General features: G+C 62.2%; 1 protein-coding gene across 2 annotated transcripts; it reads right to left on the minus strand.

Annotated features, from left to right (window-relative positions):
• Positions 1–419: 419 nt before the first annotated feature.
• RBMS2 (RNA binding motif single stranded interacting protein 2) lies at positions 420–20,475 on the minus strand. 2 transcript variants are annotated; one of them, XM_074979705.1, is made up of 15 exons: positions 20,391–20,475; positions 17,792–18,006; positions 9,667–9,857; positions 8,298–8,356; positions 7,686–7,777; positions 6,908–7,065; positions 6,715–6,794; positions 6,023–6,132; positions 5,743–5,789; positions 5,501–5,594; positions 4,663–4,713; positions 3,763–3,873; positions 3,580–3,660; positions 2,941–3,027; positions 420–2,564 (listed from the first exon to the last, which is right to left on the minus strand). In XM_074979705.1, the coding sequence occupies exons 2-14, from the start codon at positions 17,828–17,830 to the stop codon at positions 2,947–2,949; spliced, it is 1,194 nt and encodes a 397-aa protein (XP_074835806.1). In that variant the 5' UTR covers positions 17,831–18,006; positions 20,391–20,475; the 3' UTR covers positions 420–2,564; positions 2,941–2,946. The 2 variants fall into 2 exon arrangements, with proteins under 2 accessions (XP_074835806.1, XP_074835805.1); XM_074979704.1 differs by lacking the exon at positions 17,792–18,006 and having other exon boundaries at positions 20,391–20,474.
• Positions 20,476–21,915: the final 1,440 nt, after the last annotated feature.

Consider the following 21,915-nt stretch of genomic DNA (forward strand, 5'->3'; position numbering starts at 1 on the left):
GCTGCCACAAGGCGCCAGCAGCTGCCTGGAATCGTGGGGAGGGCGCAGTTCACAAGGGGGTTTGTGTCCAGCTGCCCCGTGCCCAGTGCCACAATGCAAATTAAGGCACTGCCGTTTTCCAGGGGCTTGGCCATGTAAAACCTGGTTACTGTGAAAGACAGCCCCCCCCCACGTCCCCTCAGGGAGTTGGGGCTTTTCTTTAGCAGGGGAAGGGCCCACTGGCCTGAGCATGATCTGCACAGCTTTGGAGAAAGGGCTGCAGGGCGCCTTCCCCCATGGGGCTGGCCCCCTGCCATTCTTCGCTGCAAACGGAACTGCTTTCCCCTGCGCGCCCCCACCCCGCACCCCACAGTAGCCTGGGGGGTGGGTGGGAGGAGATGCACCCCCCCCTTCCACACACACACCAGCTGCACAAATCCCGCCCCCCCCTTCCCTCCCCACTGTCCATCTGGTTCTCTCACTACCGCACAGCTTGCTCGTGCACCCGAGAGACGAATACCACTGATTGTCAGCTGCATAAGAGCTATTTTCTCCCAGGGGCCAGTCAGGTCAACCCCCCCGCCTCAGCCCAGGGGGGCTCGGACAGGAGGGGGCAGGAGTCTGAAGGCCAGCAGGGAGGGGGCCCTGTCCACCCCTTGGAGAGGGGGTCAGTCGGTCTGTTTCACAGTCTATCCAATGTAACAGATATCAGGGTGTGGGGGTTAGCACCGTCAGCAGGGGAAGGAATCGCAGCACAGCACTTCACACGGGGGGCGGGCGGGGGGGCGCGTGTTGAGAACATGCGGGTGAGTTTAAAGTGCCTGGTACCTTTAAGAGCTTGGTCTCCAGGTAAGAGAGATGTGGGGGCAGAGGGTGGGGGGCAGCATTCTGGTTTATTGCACTTGTCCTGCCTCCTGCTATGGCCTGCTTGGGGAGGGGGGATCCGGGGGGGGGGGGGGGGGGTGTGGCATGTGCATAGAAACGAGGTCCCCTGCTGTCGCAAGGGCGGCAACCGCTCTGCCCCCCCTCCCCGAAAAGCCACCACCCCCTTTCGGGAGCAGCAGGGGCCATCCAGCCATGCCCAGAATCCACCCCCTAAGCCTGTCCTCCGAGGTGGGGGCGCTGTGGGAAAACGCCACGCCATCCTGCCCCGTGGCCCGTGCCGACTGGCCGGTCCTACCGCGGTGAAGAGCAGCGGGCGGGGGAGGCGTCGCGTGTCGCCGTTCAGCTGTTACCCCCAGCGGACGGATCACAGCAGTGGCATAGGGGGCATGGGCCACGCCTGGGGCTTGCTGGCACAGTCCAAGACGCAGCCGCGTGAAGGCACTGTAGATCCCCCCAGGGGGAGGGGGCCGGGCTGGTGCCAGCTCCCCTCCAGCTGTAGGTAGGCGGGGGAGGGACGGAGAGCAGATCCCGTCGCCGGGGCGGAGAGTCCGGAAGCACAAGACGTCACAGGTGACGCAGAAAGCGGCACGTGGCTTTGGAAGGGGCGGGGGCGGAGGCGGCCGAGTCCCGAGTCCTGACCCAGGCGCAAGTCCAAGAACGCAGCGTCTAAGAGGCAAAGCCAGGGCCGAAGCAGAGCCCACAAATCCCCCAGTCCGCGCTGGAGTCCAGGGAGACCATCGGGGAGCCTCGAGGGTTGCTGGAGGCGTGCGCCCTTTGCAGCCAACCGCCTCCTCCGGCCGCCGCGGTCCCAGATTGCTGCTCGGTGTGTCTCACGTGATACTTTTCGTTTTTAGTGTTGCTTTTTTTAAAAAAAATTTTCCTTTTTTATAAAACCCGGGGGGGGGGGGGGGCAAAAAAAACATTATAATAAAACGGGGGTGGGGGGCGGTTTGGAGCTTTCTGTGGCAGTTTTTTTCTCCTTCTCTTTTCCAGCAAGCCCTTTTCCCCGCCTCTTGGGGTAAATATTCTTTAACCTGCAGTGGCATTCAGGCATCAAGAAGCGTCGAGGGAGGGAGCGTAGGGCCGGGGGGGTGGACGGAATCAGTCAGGAAGCAGTTCCAACCCAAACCGACCCCCCCCCCCCCAAAATACATTTGTTGCATATTTTCCTTTTAAAAAAAAAAAAAAAAACACACAAAAGAGACAAAAAAAAAACGTAATCCTGAAGCGACAAAAGGAACAATTGTCCCAGGGAGCTGAATCAGCAGCCTCTCCGCGCGGCAACAAGCAAATCCTCACGGCTGGCTCAGCTCTTTCCTTCAGCCACCACCCAAAACAAGAACACATTTTTTGGCTTTTTTCTCCCCCTCGTATTAAAATAGGCCTCGGTCCGTCCGTCCGTCCGTCCGCACGGAGTGGGTCTGAGTCCAGACCCCTCCCTCCTGTTCCACCGCTTTGGTTCCTTGGCGAGCAGAGTCTATTGCCGGTTTTTTGTTTTTGTTTTTTTTTGTTTTTGTTTTTTGTCTTTTTTTTTCTTTTTTCTTTTTTTTTTTTTTTTTTACAAAACTTTTTTCTTTGCAAAAGAAAGAAGAGAACGAAGAAAAAGAAAGTTGGATTCAATCTTCTAGGTGCAGCACAAATCAAAGAGGCGGCAGCGGTCTCCCTTGCGGCAGGGGCTCGAGCGGTGCCACCTGGCCCAGCTGGAGAGAGAGACAATGGTTCACCAAGGACACCTATCGAAGGGACAGGACCCCGGGCCCATTCCCCACCCCGTGAGTCAGCCAGTCTCCACCCCGGGGTGTTCCCTGTGAGCTGAGTGCTGGGCCAGCTGCCCAGGAGAGATTCAGGCACCACCTGGCTGGTTAGCAAAGCGCCCACAGCCAGCAGCGTGTTCCTCCGGGTGGTGCACACATAACAAAATTTATTCTGCCCATGGAGGGAACACTGCTGGTGCCCCATAGAGGGCCAAGGCCCCACCTCCCATTCCCCTCTCCACCCCCCACCCTTGGGCCAGTGCCGGTACCCCTGAGAGGAGGAAGCTGTCATCCCCCGATGCCCCCCTCTCCCAGTTCTTACCCAATGTTACTTGCTGTACTGGTAGGGATAGGCAGCGTGATCTGACGGAGATTCAACAGCCACCTGGCTCTGCTGGCCACTGTTCTCCTGAAAGGCAGCCGAGCCCAGGGAGGTTAGGGAGGTGGGTGACGCTGGCCTCCCCCCAGTCACCGCTCCTCTGTAGCCAGCAGGAGACCCAGGAAGGGGACCACGGCACAAAGTGGTGCTGAGCAATGTTCCCCCTTCCCAGCCAATGCCCCATGCAGACTGGATACCAGCCGCGGGACAGGCATCTCCATTACTTCTGCTCCTAGCCTGCCAGGGCAAGGCTGCTGCGGTGGGTGTCCAACTGCTGCCACGCCCCACCCCAGAGGTGGCTGCATTTCAGTGCAGGGTGAGCAATCCCTGGTTACTTATTCCTATGTTGGCCGGCCAGCCACTGCCACGCCCCACCCCAGAGGTGGCTGCATTTCAGTGCAGGGTGAGCAATCCCTGGTTACTTATTCCTATGTTGGCCAGCCAGCCGCTGCCACGCCCCACCCCAGAAGTGGCTGCATTTCAGCAGTGCATTGGAAGGCTGGGCTGGTTAAGGCAGGCAATGCTGTCCAGGGGTGAAGGAGAGATCAAAACCCAAAGCCCCCGGCGGACAGCTGCCTTTACCTCAACTGAGATGCTGGAGGAAGGCACAGGTGTGTACTGAGGGATGAAAGCTCCTTGCATAGTTGCTGCCGCTGGCATGTACTGGGGAGGGAGAGAGAAGACATCAGGGGGCGGCTGGGGCCCGACGGAGCCAAGCCAGTGCCCTGGCACCCAGGAGCCCAGTGCCAGCGGACGGGGCCTTACTGTGCCAGTGCTGCTGAGGGAGAGGTGGCCCAGCTGCTGGGTCAGGGGTCCCATCACAGAGGCGGGCTGGATGGAAATGGCGTGGTCCATGGTGGGCGTCAGCACCGTCCCCTGTGGCAGATGGGAGAGTGGTCAGAGCGGCAAGGGGCCCGGGACCTGGCAAGGGACGGGCTAAGGGCCATGGGAGCTAGCTCAGCCAATCAGCTCAGGGCTAGGGTGGAGCCCGGGCCACGGGGGAAGTTACAGCCAATCAGCTGAGGGCGGGGGAGGAACCCGGTCCACGGGGGAAGTTACAGCCAATCAGCTGAGGGCGGGGGAGGAACCCGGTCCACGGGAGCTGTTACAGCCAATCAGCTGAGGGCTGGGGCAAATGCTGGGCCAGGGGAGGTGGTACAGCCAATCAGCACATGGCCCAGTCAGGAGCTTGTGGCCACAGGAACTGGTGTGGCCAATCAGCAGAAGTCTGTGGCTGGGACGGTGGGGGCCTGTACCAATCAGCACAGAGCCAAGGTGGAGCCTAAGGCCACAGGAGCCAGTGTACCCAATCAGACAAGGCTGAAGGTGGGGACAGAGCTAATGCAGCCAATCAGGACTTGTCTGTGACCAGGGGCGGGGCTTAGCTGAGACCCTGGCACCAGAAAGGCCCTTTCCTTGGTGGGAGGGCGGTAGAGGAAATGATGTCATAGGCCCAACCGGGGGCAGGAAGTGATGCAGAAAGTCAGTATGTATCACTTCCTGTAAGCAGAAATCCCAGTGTGCAACAGGAAGTGATGCAACTGAGCCCCCGTGGTCCATGGGAAGTGATGTCAGAGTGGCCACACTGCCCCTACACTGCAGCTTCCCCACCCCCCGGCCTCGTGGGCCCAGAGACCTGGCCGGGGGAGGGGCAGGGGGGCTCACCGTGGGCTGCATGAGGTACGACTGGTGGTGCATCCAGGACGGGCTGTGAACCTGCAGGCAGAGAGGGGGTGTCAGCGGGATCCTGCCCCTCCCCCCACAGGGGCAATCCCAGCACAGCCCCACAGCCCCCACTACAGCTCCTCCCCCCTCTGGGGAATCCCACCCCACCACAGCCCCGCCCCCCTCCCCTCCCAGGGAATCCCACCCTGCCACAGCCCCATAATCCCTCCCCCCTGAGGAATCCCACCCTGCCACAGCCCCGCCCCCTTCTGGGGAATCCCATCCCGTCACAGCCCCACAACCCCTCCCCCCCGAGGAACCCCACCCCGCCACAGCTCCTCCCCGCTCTGGGGGGATCCCACCCCACCACAGCCCCACAACCCCTCCCCCCCAGGGAATCCCACCCTGCCACAGCCCCATAATCCCTCCCCCCTGAGGAATCCCACCCCGCCACAGCCCCGCCCCCATCCCCTCCCGGGGAATCCCACCCCGCCACAGCTCCTCCCCCCTCTGGGGGATCCCACCCCGCCCCATAACCCCTCCCCCCCGAGGAATCCCACCCTGCCACAGCCCTGCCCCCTTCTGGGGAATCCCACCCTGCCACAGCCCCCTCTATCCCCTGACGCCCCCCCCCCCCCCCGGGACAATCCCACCCTAGCACAGACCCTCAAACCCCTACAGGGCCCCCCAGCAGGGACAGTACCCCCCCAGCCCAGTGCTCTCCAGCCTCTGACACAGCCCTTGAACCCCCCATCATGGGAGTCACCCCCCCACAGCCCCTTCCCCTGGGCAGTAAACTCCTTGGCCACACCCAGGCAGCTCCCCCCAGCACTGGTACCTGGTAGGAGGACACGGGTGACGGGAGGTAGGGGGCGAGTGTGGTCGGGGCAATCATCCTGTTGGGGGCCAGGCTGTAGGGGGTGGGGTAGAACCTGCAGGTGGAGGAGGCACCAGGCAGCGCGGGGTTAAACGCCATGGTAATTGGGGGGGCAGAGCAGCCCCCTCTCCCAGGCACAGGGTTACACAGTGGTGGGATGCATAGAGGGGAAGTTGGGGGCTGGAGGCAGGACAAGGACTCACCCGTTCTGCAGAGCTGTGGTGGGGTCATAGGTCAAGGTCATGCCGCTCTGTGGGGGGACAACACATGGCTCAAGCCTGCCCAGGAGCCCCCCAGAACCCTCCCCACCACGACCCCCATGGCAGCCACAGCCGCTCCAGGACTAGGGCCTCAGCATCCCAGACCAGGGGTTAACCACCCCGCACCTGTCCACAGCCACCCCAGAGACAGGAGCCTGCAGCCCCTCTCCAGCCAGGGCTAGAGCGCGGCCGAGGGCCCTGTCCTGCCCGGCGCTGCTCTCACCGCATCGGCGTCCCGCGGCCAGGCCCGCCCGTTCTGCACATATTTCCCCTGGGGCTGGCGCTTCTTCTGGCCCCCATCGGCAAACTTGCAAAGCAGCGGGTCCGAGGGGGCTGCCCAGAGACAGAGCAAGGTGGGGTTCAGTCCTGCCACCCAGCCCCCAGCTCTGCCACCCCACTCAGCTCCTCCAGCTCTGCCAGTGCCCCTCACTCCCCACCGGCAGCCCCTGCCAGCCTGGCTCAGCCAGTGCCCCTCACTGCCCACCCGCAGCCCCTGCCAGCCCGGATCAGCCAGTGCCCCTCAGTCCCCACCCGCAGCCCCTGCCAGCCCAGATCAGCCAGTGCCCCTCACTGCCCACCCGCAGCCCCTGCCAGCCCAGCTCGGCCAGTGCCCCTCACTGCCCACCCGCAGCCCCTGCCAGCCCGGATCAGCCAGTGCCCCTCACTGCCCACCCGCAGCCCCTGCCAGCCCGGATCAGCCAGTGCCCCTCACTGCCCACCCGCAGGCCCTGCCAGCCCAGCTCGGCCAGTGCCCCTCACTGCCCACCCGCAGCCCCTGCCAGCCCGGATCAGCCAGTGCCCCTCACTGCCCACCCGCAGCCCCTGCCAGCCCGGATCAGCCAGTGCCCCTCACTGCCCACCCGCAGCCCCTGCCACCTTGGACTCCCCGCCCCCCAGCTCGGCCGCCCCACCCACCTGGAATCCCCGGCGGGGTCTTGATGTACTTCCCATTGAAGTGGGTGATGATGGCTTCGCACTTCTCTGTGGACTCCATTCTGGGGTGGGGTGTGGGGAGAGAAGGCCTGAGCCCAGCACCTGCGTCCCTGCCCCCCGCAACCCCTCACCAGGAGCTCCCCACCCCCCCAGCCCTGCCGGCGCCCGGCCTGACCTGGCGAAGCCGACGCCACGGCTGGTGCCGTTGGGGTCACGCAGGACGCGGGTAGAAATGACCTGCCCGAAGGGCTTCAGCATGGCCTCCAGCTCCTGCTCGTCCACGCTCAGCGGCAGGTTGGAGATGTACAGGTTGGTGGGGTCCTGCTCCTGTTGCTATGGGGACACGGCAGTGAGGGGCCGCCCGGCACCTGCCCCCACGATCCCCCCTTCCCCTGAAATGGCCCTTCCCTCCAGGTGGGGAATTGCCTCCTGCCCCGCTGTGGGGCTGCAGGTCAGGAGTGAGGGGCACTGGCAGAGCGGGGGGTGGACAGGGCTGGGCTGTGGATGTTCGGGGAGCAGAGGGCAGCCGGAAGACGGGGTCCCTGATCCAGGAGCACCCCGCCCACCTCTTCCATGTCCCGGGGCAGGACCGACAGCCCCACACTGAGCCAGGAAGAGTCCTCAGTTCGGCATCACCTGCTCAGCTCCAGCCTGGCCTGAGCTCTGCTTCCGTCTGTTCCCCTCCCGCCCCCACAACCCCCCATGCAACAGGGGGCTGAGCAGCCACCCCTCCCCCGCCACACCACCCCCCCCCCCCCCCGCAAAGCCACTGCCCAGCGAGCTCCAGGGGAGCGGGGGAGGGGATACCCCAGGCTGGAACCATTAACCCTTTCAGCGATTTAACAAGAGGCTCATGTCTGCAACTTCCATCCCGCCCAGCAGCTCCTCTCCGCCAGCCCCCCCCGGCTGACTCCCCCTTTCTCTGCGGGAGAGGGGGCACCCACAGGCCTTACCTTTGCCATCTGGGCCTGCACCCCGCTGGCCTTCAGCGCCGTCACCGCCTTCTGCGCTGCCGTGGGGCTGTCGAAATCCACGAAGCCATAGCCTGGGGGGCAGGGAGAGGGGCGGAGGGGTCAGGGGGGTAGCCAGCAGCCTCAGACCAGAGCGTGAGTTGGATATCTGGGAGGGGGCATTGTTCGTCTCAAAGTTCTTTATAGGATTTTGACTTCTCACCCCTCTGAGATGCAGCCACCTCTGGGGCCCCTCACCCAGCAAGAGATGCAGCTGGCTCTGGGGTGAGGCGTGGGAGCTGGGTCTATGGGGACCCCTCGCCCGGCACAGAGATGCAGCTGGCTCTGGGGTGAGGCTTGGGGGCTGGGTCTGTGGGGACCCCTTGCCTGGCACAGAGATGCGGCTGGCTCTGGGGTGAGGTGTGGGGGCTAGGTCTGTGGGGACCCCTTGCCTGGCACAGAGATGCGGCTGGCTCTGGGGTGAGGCATGGGGGCTGGGTCTATGGGGACCCCTCACTGGAGTGTATCCAGAGCCCCAGTAGCAAGGCTCTCCCTGAGCAGTTTCCCAGGAATCAGTGACCCTTCCCTGGTGCTCCATGGGGCACCAGGCCTCACCTTTGCACTTGTTGGTGGTCTTGTCCAGGATGGCTTTTGTGGAGACAATTTTGCCGTATCTGGGGTGGGGCAAAGCCAGAGAGGGGAGTGAGGTGAGGCGAGCAGAGCCGCCAGCAGGGCTCATACCAGGGGACATCCCACAGAGCCTGAGATGCAGCCAATTCTGGGGTGGGGCGGTGGGGGCTAGCTACCCAGGGACCCCTCGCCCAGCGCTGAGATGCAGCAGCCGCTGGGGTGTGACTGGGGCTATTTCAGAGCCACACAGGGAGCCCAGGCAACCAAGATGAATCCTTTGGTGGGAGGTTCCCAGGGGGCAGTGAGGAGGGTCAGCAGATTTCTCCACCCCACATGAAGCAGCAGCGGGCAAGGTTAAAGAGCCTTCTGAGCCTTCACCCAGGCAGGGAAGGGAAGCGGATCCCTCCCCCTGGGGTCAGGCTGGCCGGATTTCCTGGCACGGAGGGACGGAGACAGGTTGGGTGGGGAAGGAAATCCGACCAGCTGCCAGACTGGCCATGTTCCTGGGGCTGAGTGGCATCAGGACACACACCCCCCGCCCCAGGCAGGGCAGGGCCTGGGCAGAACCCACAGAAATGAGGGGTGGGGAAACTGAGGCAAGTTCCCAAACCAAGCCATTGGCACAACTGGGCCAAGAACCCAGGAGTCCTGGCTTCCATCCCCACCCTCCCTTGCCACTTTAACCCCTAGATGCCACTTCCCTCCCATGTGACCTTGCCCAGTGCCTCAGTTTCCCCATCGGTAAACTGGAGCCTCTGCTGTCCCTGCCCGGGAGCCATAACTCTGAGCACGCAGGGGCAAAGTGCATCCCGCAGGGAGCACCAAGCCCTGGACGCATCGGGGATGAGGGAGACACAGATCCCCTGAATCTGAACCCACCCCTGAAGGAGTTCCCCCCAGCAGCCCAAGCCCCTCCCCCATCACATTCCTGCCCCGAACTGAATGGGCCTGCCAGGGCCAGCGCCAGCCCTGGCTCAGTGCCAGCATTCCCATCTGGGGTGAGCTGAGGTTATGGGCAGCGGCTGCCCCGCCCCCCCCCACTCCCGCCCACTCTGGCTCCTTGGTCGCTGCAGGGCCAGATCCACCCTCCACGAGCGGCTGCCCAGTGGGGCCCCCCCAGCTCGGCTCCCCCCATTCCTCCACAGCTGGGCCCCCGCCACCTCCGGCCAATGCAGAGGTGCAGGTGGACGGTTTCACTCCGTCCCTGCGGGTCACCAGACTCAGCCAAGACCCTTCCCAAAGGGGGGGCAGCCCCACGCCAGGCTGCCCCGGCTCTGCTCCCAGCTCAGCTGACGACCTCCCTCAAGGGTTCAGACCCCTCCCCGGGCGCCAGCCAGCCCCTGCCCCGGCCTACGGCTGGCACAGCTTGACGAGGTCCTGGTCGGTGGTGCCCGGGTGCAGGCCCCGGATGTACAGGTTGGTTTTGCTCAGCTGGTCCCCTCCTCCCCCGCCACCTCCGCCGCCACCGCCACCACTGCTGCTGTTGTTGTTGCTGCCGCTGGGACTCGGGGGCGCCATCTGCTGGGCCACTGACACATAAGGCTGCTGGGAGACAAGAGGGGGAGGAGCCAGTGAGACGGGGGCAGAGCACCTCACGATGTTGGTGTGTGCAGTGGGATCTGTGGCTAGCTGGCTCATGTTACCCCTCCAGTTCTTTGAATCTTTCCTCCTGCCCCTGCCTAATTTCCTAATTCCCAGGGCGCAGCAGAGACAGGCCAGCCACCCCCACCAGTAGTGGGGCAGGAGAGGGAACAGGTGGCAGGCTGCGACAGTGGCCAGACCGCCGAGGGAGCTTCCACTGAACCGAGCCCTGACTGTAACAACCTCTTGCAGTGCCGGGGACATGCAGCCACCTCTGGGGAGAAGCGCGGCCCGGCAAGGGGGAATGTAGGGCTGAGATGCCAGGGTGACCCTTCACTATGTTCTGTAACACTTGTGGGGAATGGGCAGAGGCTGGTGCAAACCACCCAGGGGACAAGGCCCCCAGGGGGACAGGGAGTGGGGGCAGGCTCAGAACTGACACTCCACCCACCCAACTCCTCCTCACTCTGGTTTGGGTTGATCACAGCCCCATAACTGCTAAACGCCCAGCGCCTCTGGCCCGGCCCAGCCGGAGGGTCCAGGCCCCAATGCCTGGGACCTACTGGGAGGGGTGACGGATCCCATTGGGGGCCATCAGAAGCTGCCACTACCCCCTGATATATACACACACCCTGTCAGCCCTCCCCACCCCTTCCCATAGTGCCACCAGCTGAGCAACCAGCTCCAGCCAATGGGAATGCAACATGCAAACAAGTTGAACCCAGCTATATGGCCACTGGCTGCACTACCGGTGACATCACAATGAGCTGGCCAATGAGGATCACCGCTTGTAAGAGCTTTAATATTCAGTTACAGCTCTGCATTGGGGGGGGGATCACAACCAGGACTCTCAAACCCCTCCAGCACCCCAGGACAGCCCAGGGCTCTGCCCACCCCAGATCCACTGGTGCCCCTCACTCCCAACCCACAGCCCCTGCCAGCCTAGCCTGGGGCTCACACACCCAACTCCCTTTGGTTGTCAGGACTCCAGCTGTCTGTTCCCAGCTCTGCCACAGCCTCATTGTGTGACCCTGGATGAGTCCCTTCGCCATCCGTGACTCAGTTTCCCCATCTGCCCAGGCAGGGGCTGTGCTGCCTGCCAAGCTTTTATTCATGTGGTCTTTACCCGGCAGGGCCCAACAGCCAGGCCTGCTGGCTCCTCGGTTTATCTCCCAGGGCAGGACGGAACAGGGAGGGAGGAAGCTGACTCAGCAGTGACCGAGGCGTCTCTGCGGAAATCCGGCCAGATTCCTGCAGGGTCACAGCCCCAGTGTCCAAAGCATCCACCTGACCTTTAACCAACCAGCTGTGCTGAGCCCCCCCCAGCACCTGGCAGAGCTTGCCCTGCGCTGCCCAGAGACAAGCAAAAGGATAAGAGGCTGGCAGCCACAGCACAGTCCAGAGGATGGACTAAAAGATGGGGCAAAGGTCACACTGAGAATCAGTGGCAGAACCCAGAATAGGCAACAGCAGCCTGAGATCCTAACCCCAGTTCTCCCCATCCTGGGGGGTCCTGTGACTCAGATCCGACAGCACCCGGGGCTGGTGGGAGATTCCAGGAGCAGAAGCTGGGGCAGGGGAGCAAGAATCTCCCCCCTTCCCCCCCCCGAACTGCAGGCCCCACAGGTCCATGTTCAGTTCAGCCACTGGGTGAGCACAGGTGGGAACGCTCCCCCTGCCCAGCCGGCCTGCGCGCTGGGGAGTGGAAGGGAGGGGCCGTGTGACGCACCAGGAGACCCACAGTGCCTGGATGCTTGTGTTCCGGTGTGCGAGGGGTGTGCGATGCACATGTGGGGCCGGACGCAGCAACTCTCTGCTGCCCAGGCTGGGCTGTGATTTGCTGAGTGAGGTCAACAGGGCGGGGTGGGGGGGTGCGACTGGCTTCCCCCTGTGTGGGCGTAGCTCCACATTGCAAAACCACTGCAGCGTTCAGGAAGGGCTGGCTCAGAGCTCAGGAGAGGCCCAGGGCTGGGATAGCAGGAGCTCCGGGTCGGGAGTGAGGGGCACCAGCAGAGCAGAGGGTGGAGAGCTCAGGGCCAGGGGAACAGGGGGCCACTGTTCAGGCTTGAGGGACATTGGCCCCTCCGCGCCGCCTGAGGCCTTCACACCATCTGCCAGGCTAGCACTGCTCCTGGGGCCAAGCTGCTCAGCTCCGCAAGCGGCCTGTGCTGGGCCACAACTCCCCAGCGCCCAACACTGATCCCAAGGGTGCAACTGGCTCCCCTGGGCCCAGGAGATGGTGGGAGGGGCCGGGGCACCCCAGAGGAGCTCACGGCGAGGATCTACCTCTGCAGACTGTGCCCAGCCGCAGCGGGACTGGGGACGGGCACGGGCAGCGCTCGCTGCTGCCAAGAATGAGGGGGCAGAGTCGGAACTCACCCCAGAATTCACAGGGCCCGTGTGCAAGACCCAGAGCTTCAGGGCATCGCAGCAGCTACAAGTCTAGAAGTCAGGCTCCCCTGCTCGAAAAGGCCCCCTGAGTAAATGAGGGACTCTCCAGTAGCATGAAGCAGTGTGGGGTCTATGGTCCACAGGCGAGCAGCTCCTGCGCCACCCAGTAGAGGGCAATGCCAGAGGCCCACACGTATTGGCTCATCAGCAAAGCTTTGATCTGCCCAGGAAGCTCAAAGTCCTTGACGAATTTGTCAGCCCCTCTTTGTGAGTCACTGCCGGGGAAACTGAGGCACGGTTTGAGACAGTGACAGCAGGAGCCTCAGGTGAGCCCAGGGCCAGGCAGCAGCCGAGTTGCTTTTACAAAACCAGAGACAAAAACAAGTCTCGGGCCACTACCAGGGACCTGAAACGACAGGATCAGCGCCAGAGACCTGGGATGGGGACGGGGCCCGGAGAAGGTGAAGCAGAACCCAGGCAAGGAGCCCATCAGAGAGCCAGTGCCCACTCCTATTTCCCTGCACCCGTCTCCTCGGCCGAGGCCTTCCTGAGAGAGGCCGGGAGCCAGGACTCCTGATTCTCACCCCACCGCCAGGTCCGAGAGCCTGTCCCCAGGATTCCCACAGCCAGCCCGCACCCGATCTTTGCCAAAGCCTCATGCCAGGTCCAGCCTTCCCAGCGCCAAGGGAAACCCTCGTGGAGCAGCTCCAAGGATCAGGCCCCTCCCTGTTCACAACTTGGGCCCTACATCTATTTACTGCACCTCCCAGCCACCGGCTCTTGCTTGGCCTTGGCTGGAATAAGCCCCATCTCGGCCCAGCAGGAGGGGCAGGACCCGGCTCTCCAGGCACGTCCCCACAGGCCAGGAAAGAAACATGCTTAGAGCACATGACTCGGCCCCAGCCATGTTATCAGCCTCATGTCAGAACATGGCAACTCCCCAGCACGGCTCATTTCACGCCTGGGCTGCGAGTGCTGAGCACGTGGTTTCCACTGCAGCTGCCGGGTGGCTTCGGAGAAGCGCAGGTGGTAGGTGGCCGGGGTGAGCTGCCGGGGAAGGCACAGCCCAGTCGCTGAGGGCTCCAGGTGGCACAAGGAGACACACAGAGTTGAGGCTGCAAACGTAAGTGCCACAGAGCCCAACGGAGCTGGGACGGGGAGCAGGACAGTACAGTGATTTGAGCGTGGGTCAACGCTGGGTCGTGAGCTCAACCCTAGAAGGGGCCAGTTAGGGAACGGGGGCAAAATAGATTAAAAAAAAAAAAAAAAGACGGTGCTTGGCCCTGCCCAGAGGGCTGGGATTGTACTCACTGACCTCCCGAGGTCCCTTCCAGCTCTCCGAGATGTGTATTCAGGGGGATGGCTGGGTTCTCACCAGCGCCAGAAGGCTGGCTGGGTTCTCCCAACAGGGTCCCTCTGTTTCCCCTCCCCTGTCTCTTCAGCTGGAAGCAGTCAGGGCCAGTGTTACCCCTCAGCTGAGCACTGGGGCTGATCAGCGGCGCGCCCTCAGCCAGTGGTGTGTTTCTTGGGGTGGTGCACATCACTGGGTGTGTTGCTGCACACAGCAAAATTTATTCTGCCCGTGGATGGAAAACCGATGAGAGGGAACCTGGACAGCATCCAGCGCCTGGCACTGCCAGTGTACGACTGGCGAATGCGGCAAGGAAGGAGACAGAGCGAGTGAAACCCGGGGAATGGCCGTGCTTACGGGAAGATCGACTCACTCAGGGTCGATCTTCCGGGGTTCGATTTCGTGCATCCCGTGGGGCTCAGGCCTCCACCATCGACCCTGGGAGGCCTCGTTCTCACGAGGGGTAAGGGAAGCTGGTGGGAGAGGACCTCCTACTGTGGTGCCGGCCGGAAAAAATGACCTTTGATACATCGATTCCCACTACGCAATTGCCACAGCCAGAACGGGGCATCTTAGGTTGACTTTTCAGCTGCACCACAGGTTTACAAGTGCCAGTGGGTGGCAACCGAACCCTTCCATGGAAACGGGCCAGTTTCATCACCGCGTCCCTTGGTCCCCGGGCCAGAACCAAAGAGCCACACTAGCGCATGATGGGAGATCATCAGTGCTGGAAACTCAGACTCCACTCCCTGCTGTGGTTGGTGCTAACCCCTCCTCTCTCCAGCCACCACCTGCACCCCAGGCCTTCCCCTCCCCTCAGCCGGTGTGGGATGCTTTACACGCAGCAGAGCAGCTTGAAAGAGGGCAACCGAGTCTAGCCTGGGGCAGCCCTAGGTGGAGACATGCCAACAAGCATTTCAGTTTTCCTAAGTCACCTCCGAAAACCCAAACCTGGGCTTCTTTGTCAAGGATGTGGCTATTCAAGGAACATTCTCAGCCCAGCCCCAGAGCTGAATGAAATGGAATGATCTCAAACGTTCATGCAGCACCAAGCGCAGCCAGGGCTGGGCCCAGGCCCAGGCCTCGTGAGGATACTAAAAACTTTTTCTATGTGTTTTGTTTTTTTATAACTGTCAGGGCTGCATGTGATGCCAGTGCTCATGACTTTTTCAGGAGTCTCACCATTTCAGGGCATTTCTCTGAATGACCCAGCACCAGAAGCCGGAGGGGTCAGGCAAGAATCTTGGCTTTAATTGGAAATTAGAAAAAAAACAACAATGAAAAGCACAGAGTAAATTTCTGGCCCTCCTGGTTTCAGGGGAAAACTTGAAAAAGTGACCTGAGTGTGACCAAAGGCACCAAAAAAAAAAAAAATTGTACCCAATCTGGTTTTCAACCACACTCATGATCCTGACAGCTCAGGTTGGCCCTGCCCAAAGCGAGAACACACTGGTCAGTTTCCCGCTTGGAGAAGCAGCTCCCAGTCAATGTCATTTGTCACTTTCTCCCAGGCCACAGCAAGGCCCTGAGAAGGGGAGTTGGCTGCAGGGATGCCTCAGTCTGGGCCGAGAGTCCACAGAGCTAAGCTCAGTTCTTGGTTCTGCCAAGGCACGGCTGTGCTGTGCCTCAGTTTCCCCCACCTACGAAACAGCGCTGACGCCGACGTCCCTTGTCCAGAGCTCAGAGACATGGCGAGATGACCAGGGCGGGACGGTCGGGCCACACTCTTGAAAGGGCGTGTTGCTATTACACTCTATTTGCAAATCTCTAGGAAAACGTCCAGCCAAAACCCCACCGCCCCGACCACCAACACGGGTACAAAACTAACACACGCAGGAGCCCACCTCAGCGTCGCCCCCCAAACAGAGACGGCTGTGAAAATACGAGCGTAGAACCACCACAAGGGTCTGCCTCCGCTGCCAGGGGCGGCAACAATTCTCCAGGATCATCCCCTCTTCCTCTCCTCCTCCACCCCACGAAACCGTCTGTTGGTGACTTCAGGAATCACCACAACACCGCGTGCCTAGGCAGTGATGCCGGCTGGGCAGGGCAGATCCCACGACGTTCCTCTGGGTGGGTTTCTCTGCCTAGGGCTACCTACCTGGGGAAGGATTTATGTCACCGCCCCCCCGTCTGGCTGAAGCCGTTGTTAGGTGCAGAGCAGCCATGGGCCACAGGATCAGACATCCAGGGGCTGCCCTCTGAAATGGGTTTGCAAAGCAGACGTGATTTGTACCTGGCCGGGTGGGCACACTGGGGGCTGGTCTGTGGCTCCTGAGTACTACTGTAATACACCTAACAAATCAGAACGTGCCCGGCACAGGGGGCCCTGAGTGACTGACTGACACCGTATTATCCCCACTTCATAAAGATATTACAAAGCATAATGGTTCATCACACAGCTCCCACTCTGACACCCACCCCGACCCCCTGCTGAAAAACTCACTCACTTAGCTCAGCGCCTCGCTGAGAGCGTTGCAAGCACCAGTCAGGATTCCCGCTAATTTTTCCCATCTGGGGCGGAATAAATTTTGTTAGGTGCACCAAGGCCCACGTGGATGTGCACCCCCAATAGAAACACATGCTGTGGGTGCTCTGTGGTGATCTCCTGGCCAGCTGCCCCAGTGCTCAGCTCACAGGGAACACAGTGCCAGTCCTGGTCTCTGGGTGCTGGGCCTGTGGGAAGCCTGGCCTGATTGACATACGCCCATTTCACGCCCATGTTTAAACCCGCTGTAGCTCAGAGCCTGTCTTGGGAGCGGGAACGAGGCACGGGAGGAAACTGGGGCAGGATCCAGCTTCCCAGGTTGATTTTGTATTTCTAACAAACAGACCCATCAAAGCCCCTCCACAAAAAAAGGAACAGCCCCACAATCCTCTCCCTCAGCACCTTACTGAGGGTCAGATCCTTAAACCCCTTTCACAGATAGGGATGTTGAGGCACAGTGGGAAGATGCAAGAATCAGGCCTCCTCAATGCCTGGCTGCACTTTACCCACTAGGCCCTGCAGCCTCTCAGGCGCCCTCGGGGACACCTACCCAGCCACACTTTAATTGCACTGCTCAGAACTGGGGTTCCCACACACCCCGGAAGGCTGCTCACCCAACTGGGCCACGAGGCCCAGGGGACTGCTCTGGTGCATAGCGACCGGTCCATATTCAGCTCATGGTGGTGCCGTGGCTGCCCCGCTATCAGGCAGCTCACACTCGCCAGATGAAATGGCTTCGTTTCCAAGCTAATGAGATGGGCTGGTTCTTAGAACCCAAAAATCATCATGTGAAATACCAGAGCTCTGCCAGTCCACACCCTGTTTTGCAGGATGACTCCAGCTCCAGACGCAGACCCGCGATGGTGCCGGGGGCTGGGGGACATGGGCCCAGAGGACCTCAACCCAGGCTGGCAATGCAGTGCAGACAGGTGATCCAGCGCAGGCTTGGAAACACTGAATCCACAAGCCCAGATCCCAAAGCCACACAGATATCCCAGTCCCGGTCTGTGGGAAGCCTGGCCTGATTGATGTACACCCACTTCACGCAGGCATTTAACGCGCTGAAGCTCACAGCAGGTCTCAGGAGCTGGAAGCCAGCCAGGGGGTTTGTGGGGAGCTGGGATTCGGGAAACCCCTCCGCCAAAAAAGGAGCAGCCCCGCGCTCCCCTCTCACTGCACATTACAGAGGCTGAGCAAGATGCTTAACTCCATTTCACAGATGGGAATGTTGAGACACCAAGCAGGAAGATGATTGGCCCAAGATGCTAGACCCAGGCCACACTTTACCCCTAGGCCGCGCTACTGGGACCACACCATGAGACGGCAAAAGCAGTTCCAGAAAGCCCCTGCTACCTATCCAGGGCAGAGAGGATGAGAAACAGGCTCAAGACTCAGACAGGCTGGGCAGTTCACACAGTGTCTGAGCTCTCTCCGGCCACCCTGGCAGAGCTCCTGGCGAGGTTATGCTCTGGAAGGGGGAGTCGCAAGCAGTGCACCCCAGAACTGGAGGAGCCCGGTGGCCAAGTTAGTTGCTGGGAGACCCAGGGTCATATCTTGTCTACATGCCCAGGGCTACACAGGTGCAGCCGCGACAGTTAGTGAGGACACAACGTGTTTATGTTGCTAGGAGAAACCACACCCCACCCGACACAGCACTCCCTTACCAACCGAATTCTGCAGCCTCCCACCGGCCAGGTATAAGCCCATGGGTCAGAGCCGTCTTTGGGTTCTTATTCCCCCACCACCGCAAACATGGAACGAAAGCAAACGGCAGAACGAAATGCCGCTCCTCTCCAGCCAGCCACGATCTTGACCTGCCTGCTTCACAGCTCTCCACGTAGGCTACCGGGCGGGTTCAGACGACAGCCTCTGAAGCCACAAACCTGTGGGCAAGAGCACCCTAGGTAGCCCTGGACTCTGAGCCGTATTCCTGCCCAGCCAGGAGATTAATTCTAGCTCGCCCACAAGATGTGGGCTGAGGACAGGAATGGTGACAGCCTTTGGCTCGTGCCAGGCTGGAGGTCAGATGGGATCCGCTCAATTGCTCCCTTCTGGCCTTAAAAATCTTGGGAGCTCTTAGTCGCTGGAAACCGTCGGCGGGGGTCAGAGCCTCCGGAACAAGGGCTGCTCAGAACAAACCGGCACTCACCACCCCTTTAAGGGCACAAAATAACTAAATAACACGCCACAGCCCAAGCGTTTCGGAGTATTTCCACTCGTCAGAGATGAGTAACTCCGACAGCCAGCAGCAAATTGTGAGGCAAAAATTCCCCTAACTTCAGGGAAGACGTTTTCTGACCCCCCTGCATCCCCAGCTTGTGGGCGGCGCCTGCGCCTTTGGGTGGAGCATGGCCCACTGAGGCGGGCAGTCAAAGATTCGGACTGGAAACCCAGGTCTATAACACACGCCCAGCGGGTCCTGCATGAACGCCTGCTCCGATCCAATGGCCGTGCACGTGTGCAACAAAGTCATCATGGGAAACACCCACATTGTGCCCTCCCATGGCACACATGCCCCAGACTGACACACCTGCCGGACTGTCACACGCTGGCCGACACAGACACACTAGAACAAATTCACTAGCCAGTCACCACCTCGCACCTCCATCCAGGGACTATGTCACAGGGCACATCCACAGGCTGCTGCCCGAAATGCACACCAGCTGTTGCACAGGGAGACAAGCTGAGCGTGCAAAGAAACACACGTGCACAACACAAAAAGCACCAGAAGTAACTACCAGCACCTCCACCCCCCCCAACAAACCTCGGTGTGAGCGCCCTGTGGGAACACACTCACCCATCCCCCAGCTCATGCACACAACCCACCAAACGACACACACATGGGGGGAAATTTGGGCAGACTCTGAAGGTGACAGATCACACCAGGCACAAGGGAACGATTCAAAATCTCTGCCACTGCCCATCCCCGGCGTAACTGGCAGTGGGACACTTGGGGTGCATATAAAAACGTGGAGCTACTCGTGGGGTGGGGCGGGGCGTAGGGGCCCCATCAGTGCTGGTTCAAGAGTTCAGCCTGGCTGGCTGGAGCTGGACTCAAGGCCAAGGCTCAGGACGAGGGGACAGGATGGAGGTGTGGGGCCAGGGGACGTGGGGGGAATTCGGGGCATGGTTTGTAGAAGGGAGCTCCCCAAAAGCGGAGGGAGACATCTGGACTACAGAGACATCTAGCTGGGTGTAATCAGGAGTCCGGGGGGGGTCAAAAAACACAGGGGGAGGAATATTGGTGACCCCCCCCAGTGCTGCATGGATCCCTGCTCTGGGGGGGATGAAGAGAATAGGGCCTAGCTGTCCCCCCAGGGTGGCAGCAGGGAAGGGTTCTGCTCTCAGCCATGGCACCGGGAGAGGAGGCCTGTGAAGGACAGAGGGTCTCGTTGGGGTCGGAGAGGAGAACTCAGCCACCTGCTCCGATCCTGCCTGCAGTGCCATGCTACGGATGGGGAAACTGAGGCACAGAGCAGGGACTAGGCCTGTCCCCCCCAAGGTCATGCTGCCAACCAGTGGCAGAGCTGGGACCAGAACCCAGAAGTCCTGTGCTCCTCCCCAGTCCCCACTGCATTAACCACCAGCTCCCGCACCCCTCCCAGAGCAGGGGCTAGAACCCAGGAGTCCTGGCTCCTTTCCCACTCCCCTGGCTCCACCCCACTAAACCCAAAATCCAAACCTCAGACCTAATAACCCTGAGACCCTAAACGCCAAACTGTGCCCCCCCGACACCATAACACCCCCTCCCGGCCTGGCGGGGGGCAGCACATCCCCCCCAGCGCCCCAGAACCAGCCACAGCCCCCCCCCCGCCGGCTCACACGTGCCTCCCTCCCCGGGAACCCAGTGCCAGGCCTGGCCGGCCCAGGATAGTCACCCACGGCCCAGCCCGTCGGATGTGCCCCCACCCGGCCAGCTGGGGGGGAGGGGGAGTCCCCCAGTCGCCCTTGGCGCAGCAGCAATGGGGCGCAGACCTGCCGCCTGGGCGTCGCTGGGGGACAGCACGGGAAGGGGGAGCGCCCTCCCTTGCCCCAGGCCCCGAGGCAGGCCCTCGGAGGGGCGGGGATCCCCCTTTCTCACGGGGGGGGGCGGGGATACCCCTTTCCCGCGGGAAGGGAGGGAGCGGGGGTACCCCTTTCCCGCGGGCGGGCGGAGGTGGGGATCCCCCTTTCCCGCGGAGCGGGGGCAGGGGCAGGAACCCCCTTTCCCGCGGGGGGGGGGAGGGAGCGGGGATCCCCCTTTCCCGCGGGGGTGGGGCGCGCCTACCTTCTTGCTGCTCTTGCTGCAGCCGAAGGGCGCGAGCCCGGCGCGCGGCGGGACGGAAAGTAGCATTTTCCTCGCGCGGCTCCGGGCCTGGGAACGGGGGGGGCGGGGGGCGGGCTGACGTCACACCCAGGGAAGCCAGCCTGGAATCCAGCGCCGGGATGACAACCGCCCGCTGGGTCCTAGCGCCGCTGGTCCCTGCGCCAGGGAGTCGGGCCCTGCCCCGTGCCAGGCGCTGCAGCGCTGAGTCGAGCCCTGCCGTGGTGCCGGGCGCTGTACAGGCTCTGCAGTGGGGAATTGGGCCCTGCCCTGGTGCTGGGCACTGCAGTGGAGAGTCGGGCCCTGCCATGGTGCTGGGCACTGCACGGGCACTGCAGTGGGGAGTTGGGCCCTGCCATGGTGCTGGGCACTGCACAGGAACTGCAGTGGGTAGTTGGGCCCTGCCCCAGTGCTGGGCCCTGCACAGGAACTGCAGTGGGGAGCCGGGCCCTGCCCCGGTGCTGGGCCCTGCACAGGCTCTGCAGTGGGGAGCTGGGCCCTGCCCCGGTGCTGGGCCCTGCACAGGCTCTGCAGTGGGGAGCTGGGCCCTGCCCCGGTGCTGGGCCCTGCACAGGCTCTGCAGTGGGGAGTCAGGCCCTGCCCTGGTGCCAAGTGGCCAAGGCAGAGGCTGGCATGTGGGGCTCTCAGCCCAACAGCCTGTCTCCATCCAGCTGCCCAGTGCCACCAGGGAACAGACCCTCAGAGCAGGCCCAGAGTGCTGGGAGGTGCTAGGCTCAGATGGGCAGAGCCCCCATCTCTGGGGTCAGAGGAAGGCAGGGAGCTGGGGGGGTCAGGATGACACATGGGCACAACATCCAGCATGAATGCAGGAAGGAGCCTTCTTGCCCCTGGCTTTAAGCAGACCCCCAGAAGGCCCTGCACCCCTGCTCCAGCTATGCCCCTGCAGTAGTTCAGCCCCTCCTCCCCTCACTTGCAGATATCGGGGGCCCTGGGGTCAGCAGTGGGTGCCAGGGGACAGCACCCCCTCCGACACCCCCAGGAGCACAGTGAGCCCAGTGCCCAGCACTGATTGCCAGGGGAGAGCGCCCCCTGCTGGCCCCTGCAGAGCAACACCCCCTGGAGTCCAGCCTGGGGGGGAGAACCCCCTGCCAAGCCCTCTCCCTGCTCCCATCCATCCTGACCCAGGCCCACCCTGCCAAGCTGAGAGCCACAGGATGAGGCTGCCAGCCAAAGCCTGGCACTCACCCTGGGCCGGGCCGGCACAGGGGGCCTGGGGAGGGATGTGTGGGTGCAGTGCAGCTCCCCGAGCACTGAGGGAGGCTAGCCAGAGGGGAGCACCAGCCTAATATCCCTGAGGGAGGGGAGCGGCTTCTGGGTAGGGGGGGCCTCTTCCTGGCCGGTGCCCCCCCCCACCCTACAGACTGGCCCCTGGGCTGGGCAGGGCCCCGTGTGCCAGTCTCAGTGTTGCCCCCTCCTGTTGGGTGTTACCTTGTCTGTCATTCACACAGGAGTCACCAAGGGCTGGGGA

This window comes from Carettochelys insculpta, chromosome 29 (genome assembly GCF_033958435.1).
Source record: "Carettochelys insculpta isolate YL-2023 chromosome 29, ASM3395843v1, whole genome shotgun sequence".
Classification (NCBI taxonomy): Eukaryota; Metazoa; Chordata; order Testudines; family Carettochelyidae; genus Carettochelys; species Carettochelys insculpta.

Coding starts and splice junctions, on each gene's coding strand:
- RBMS2 (XM_074979704.1), bottom strand. CDS start 20,456: ATGCTACTTTCCGTCCCGCCGCGCGCCGGGCTCGCGCCCTTCGGCTGC. Junction 8,357..9,666: donor CTCGTCAAGCTGTGCCAGCC/GTAGGCCGGGGC, acceptor GCCCCACCCCAG/ATACGGCAAAATTGTCTCCA. Junction 7,066..7,685: donor TGCAGGCCCAGATGGCAAAG/GTAAGGCCTGTG, acceptor GTGTCCCCATAG/CAACAGGAGCAGGACCCCAC.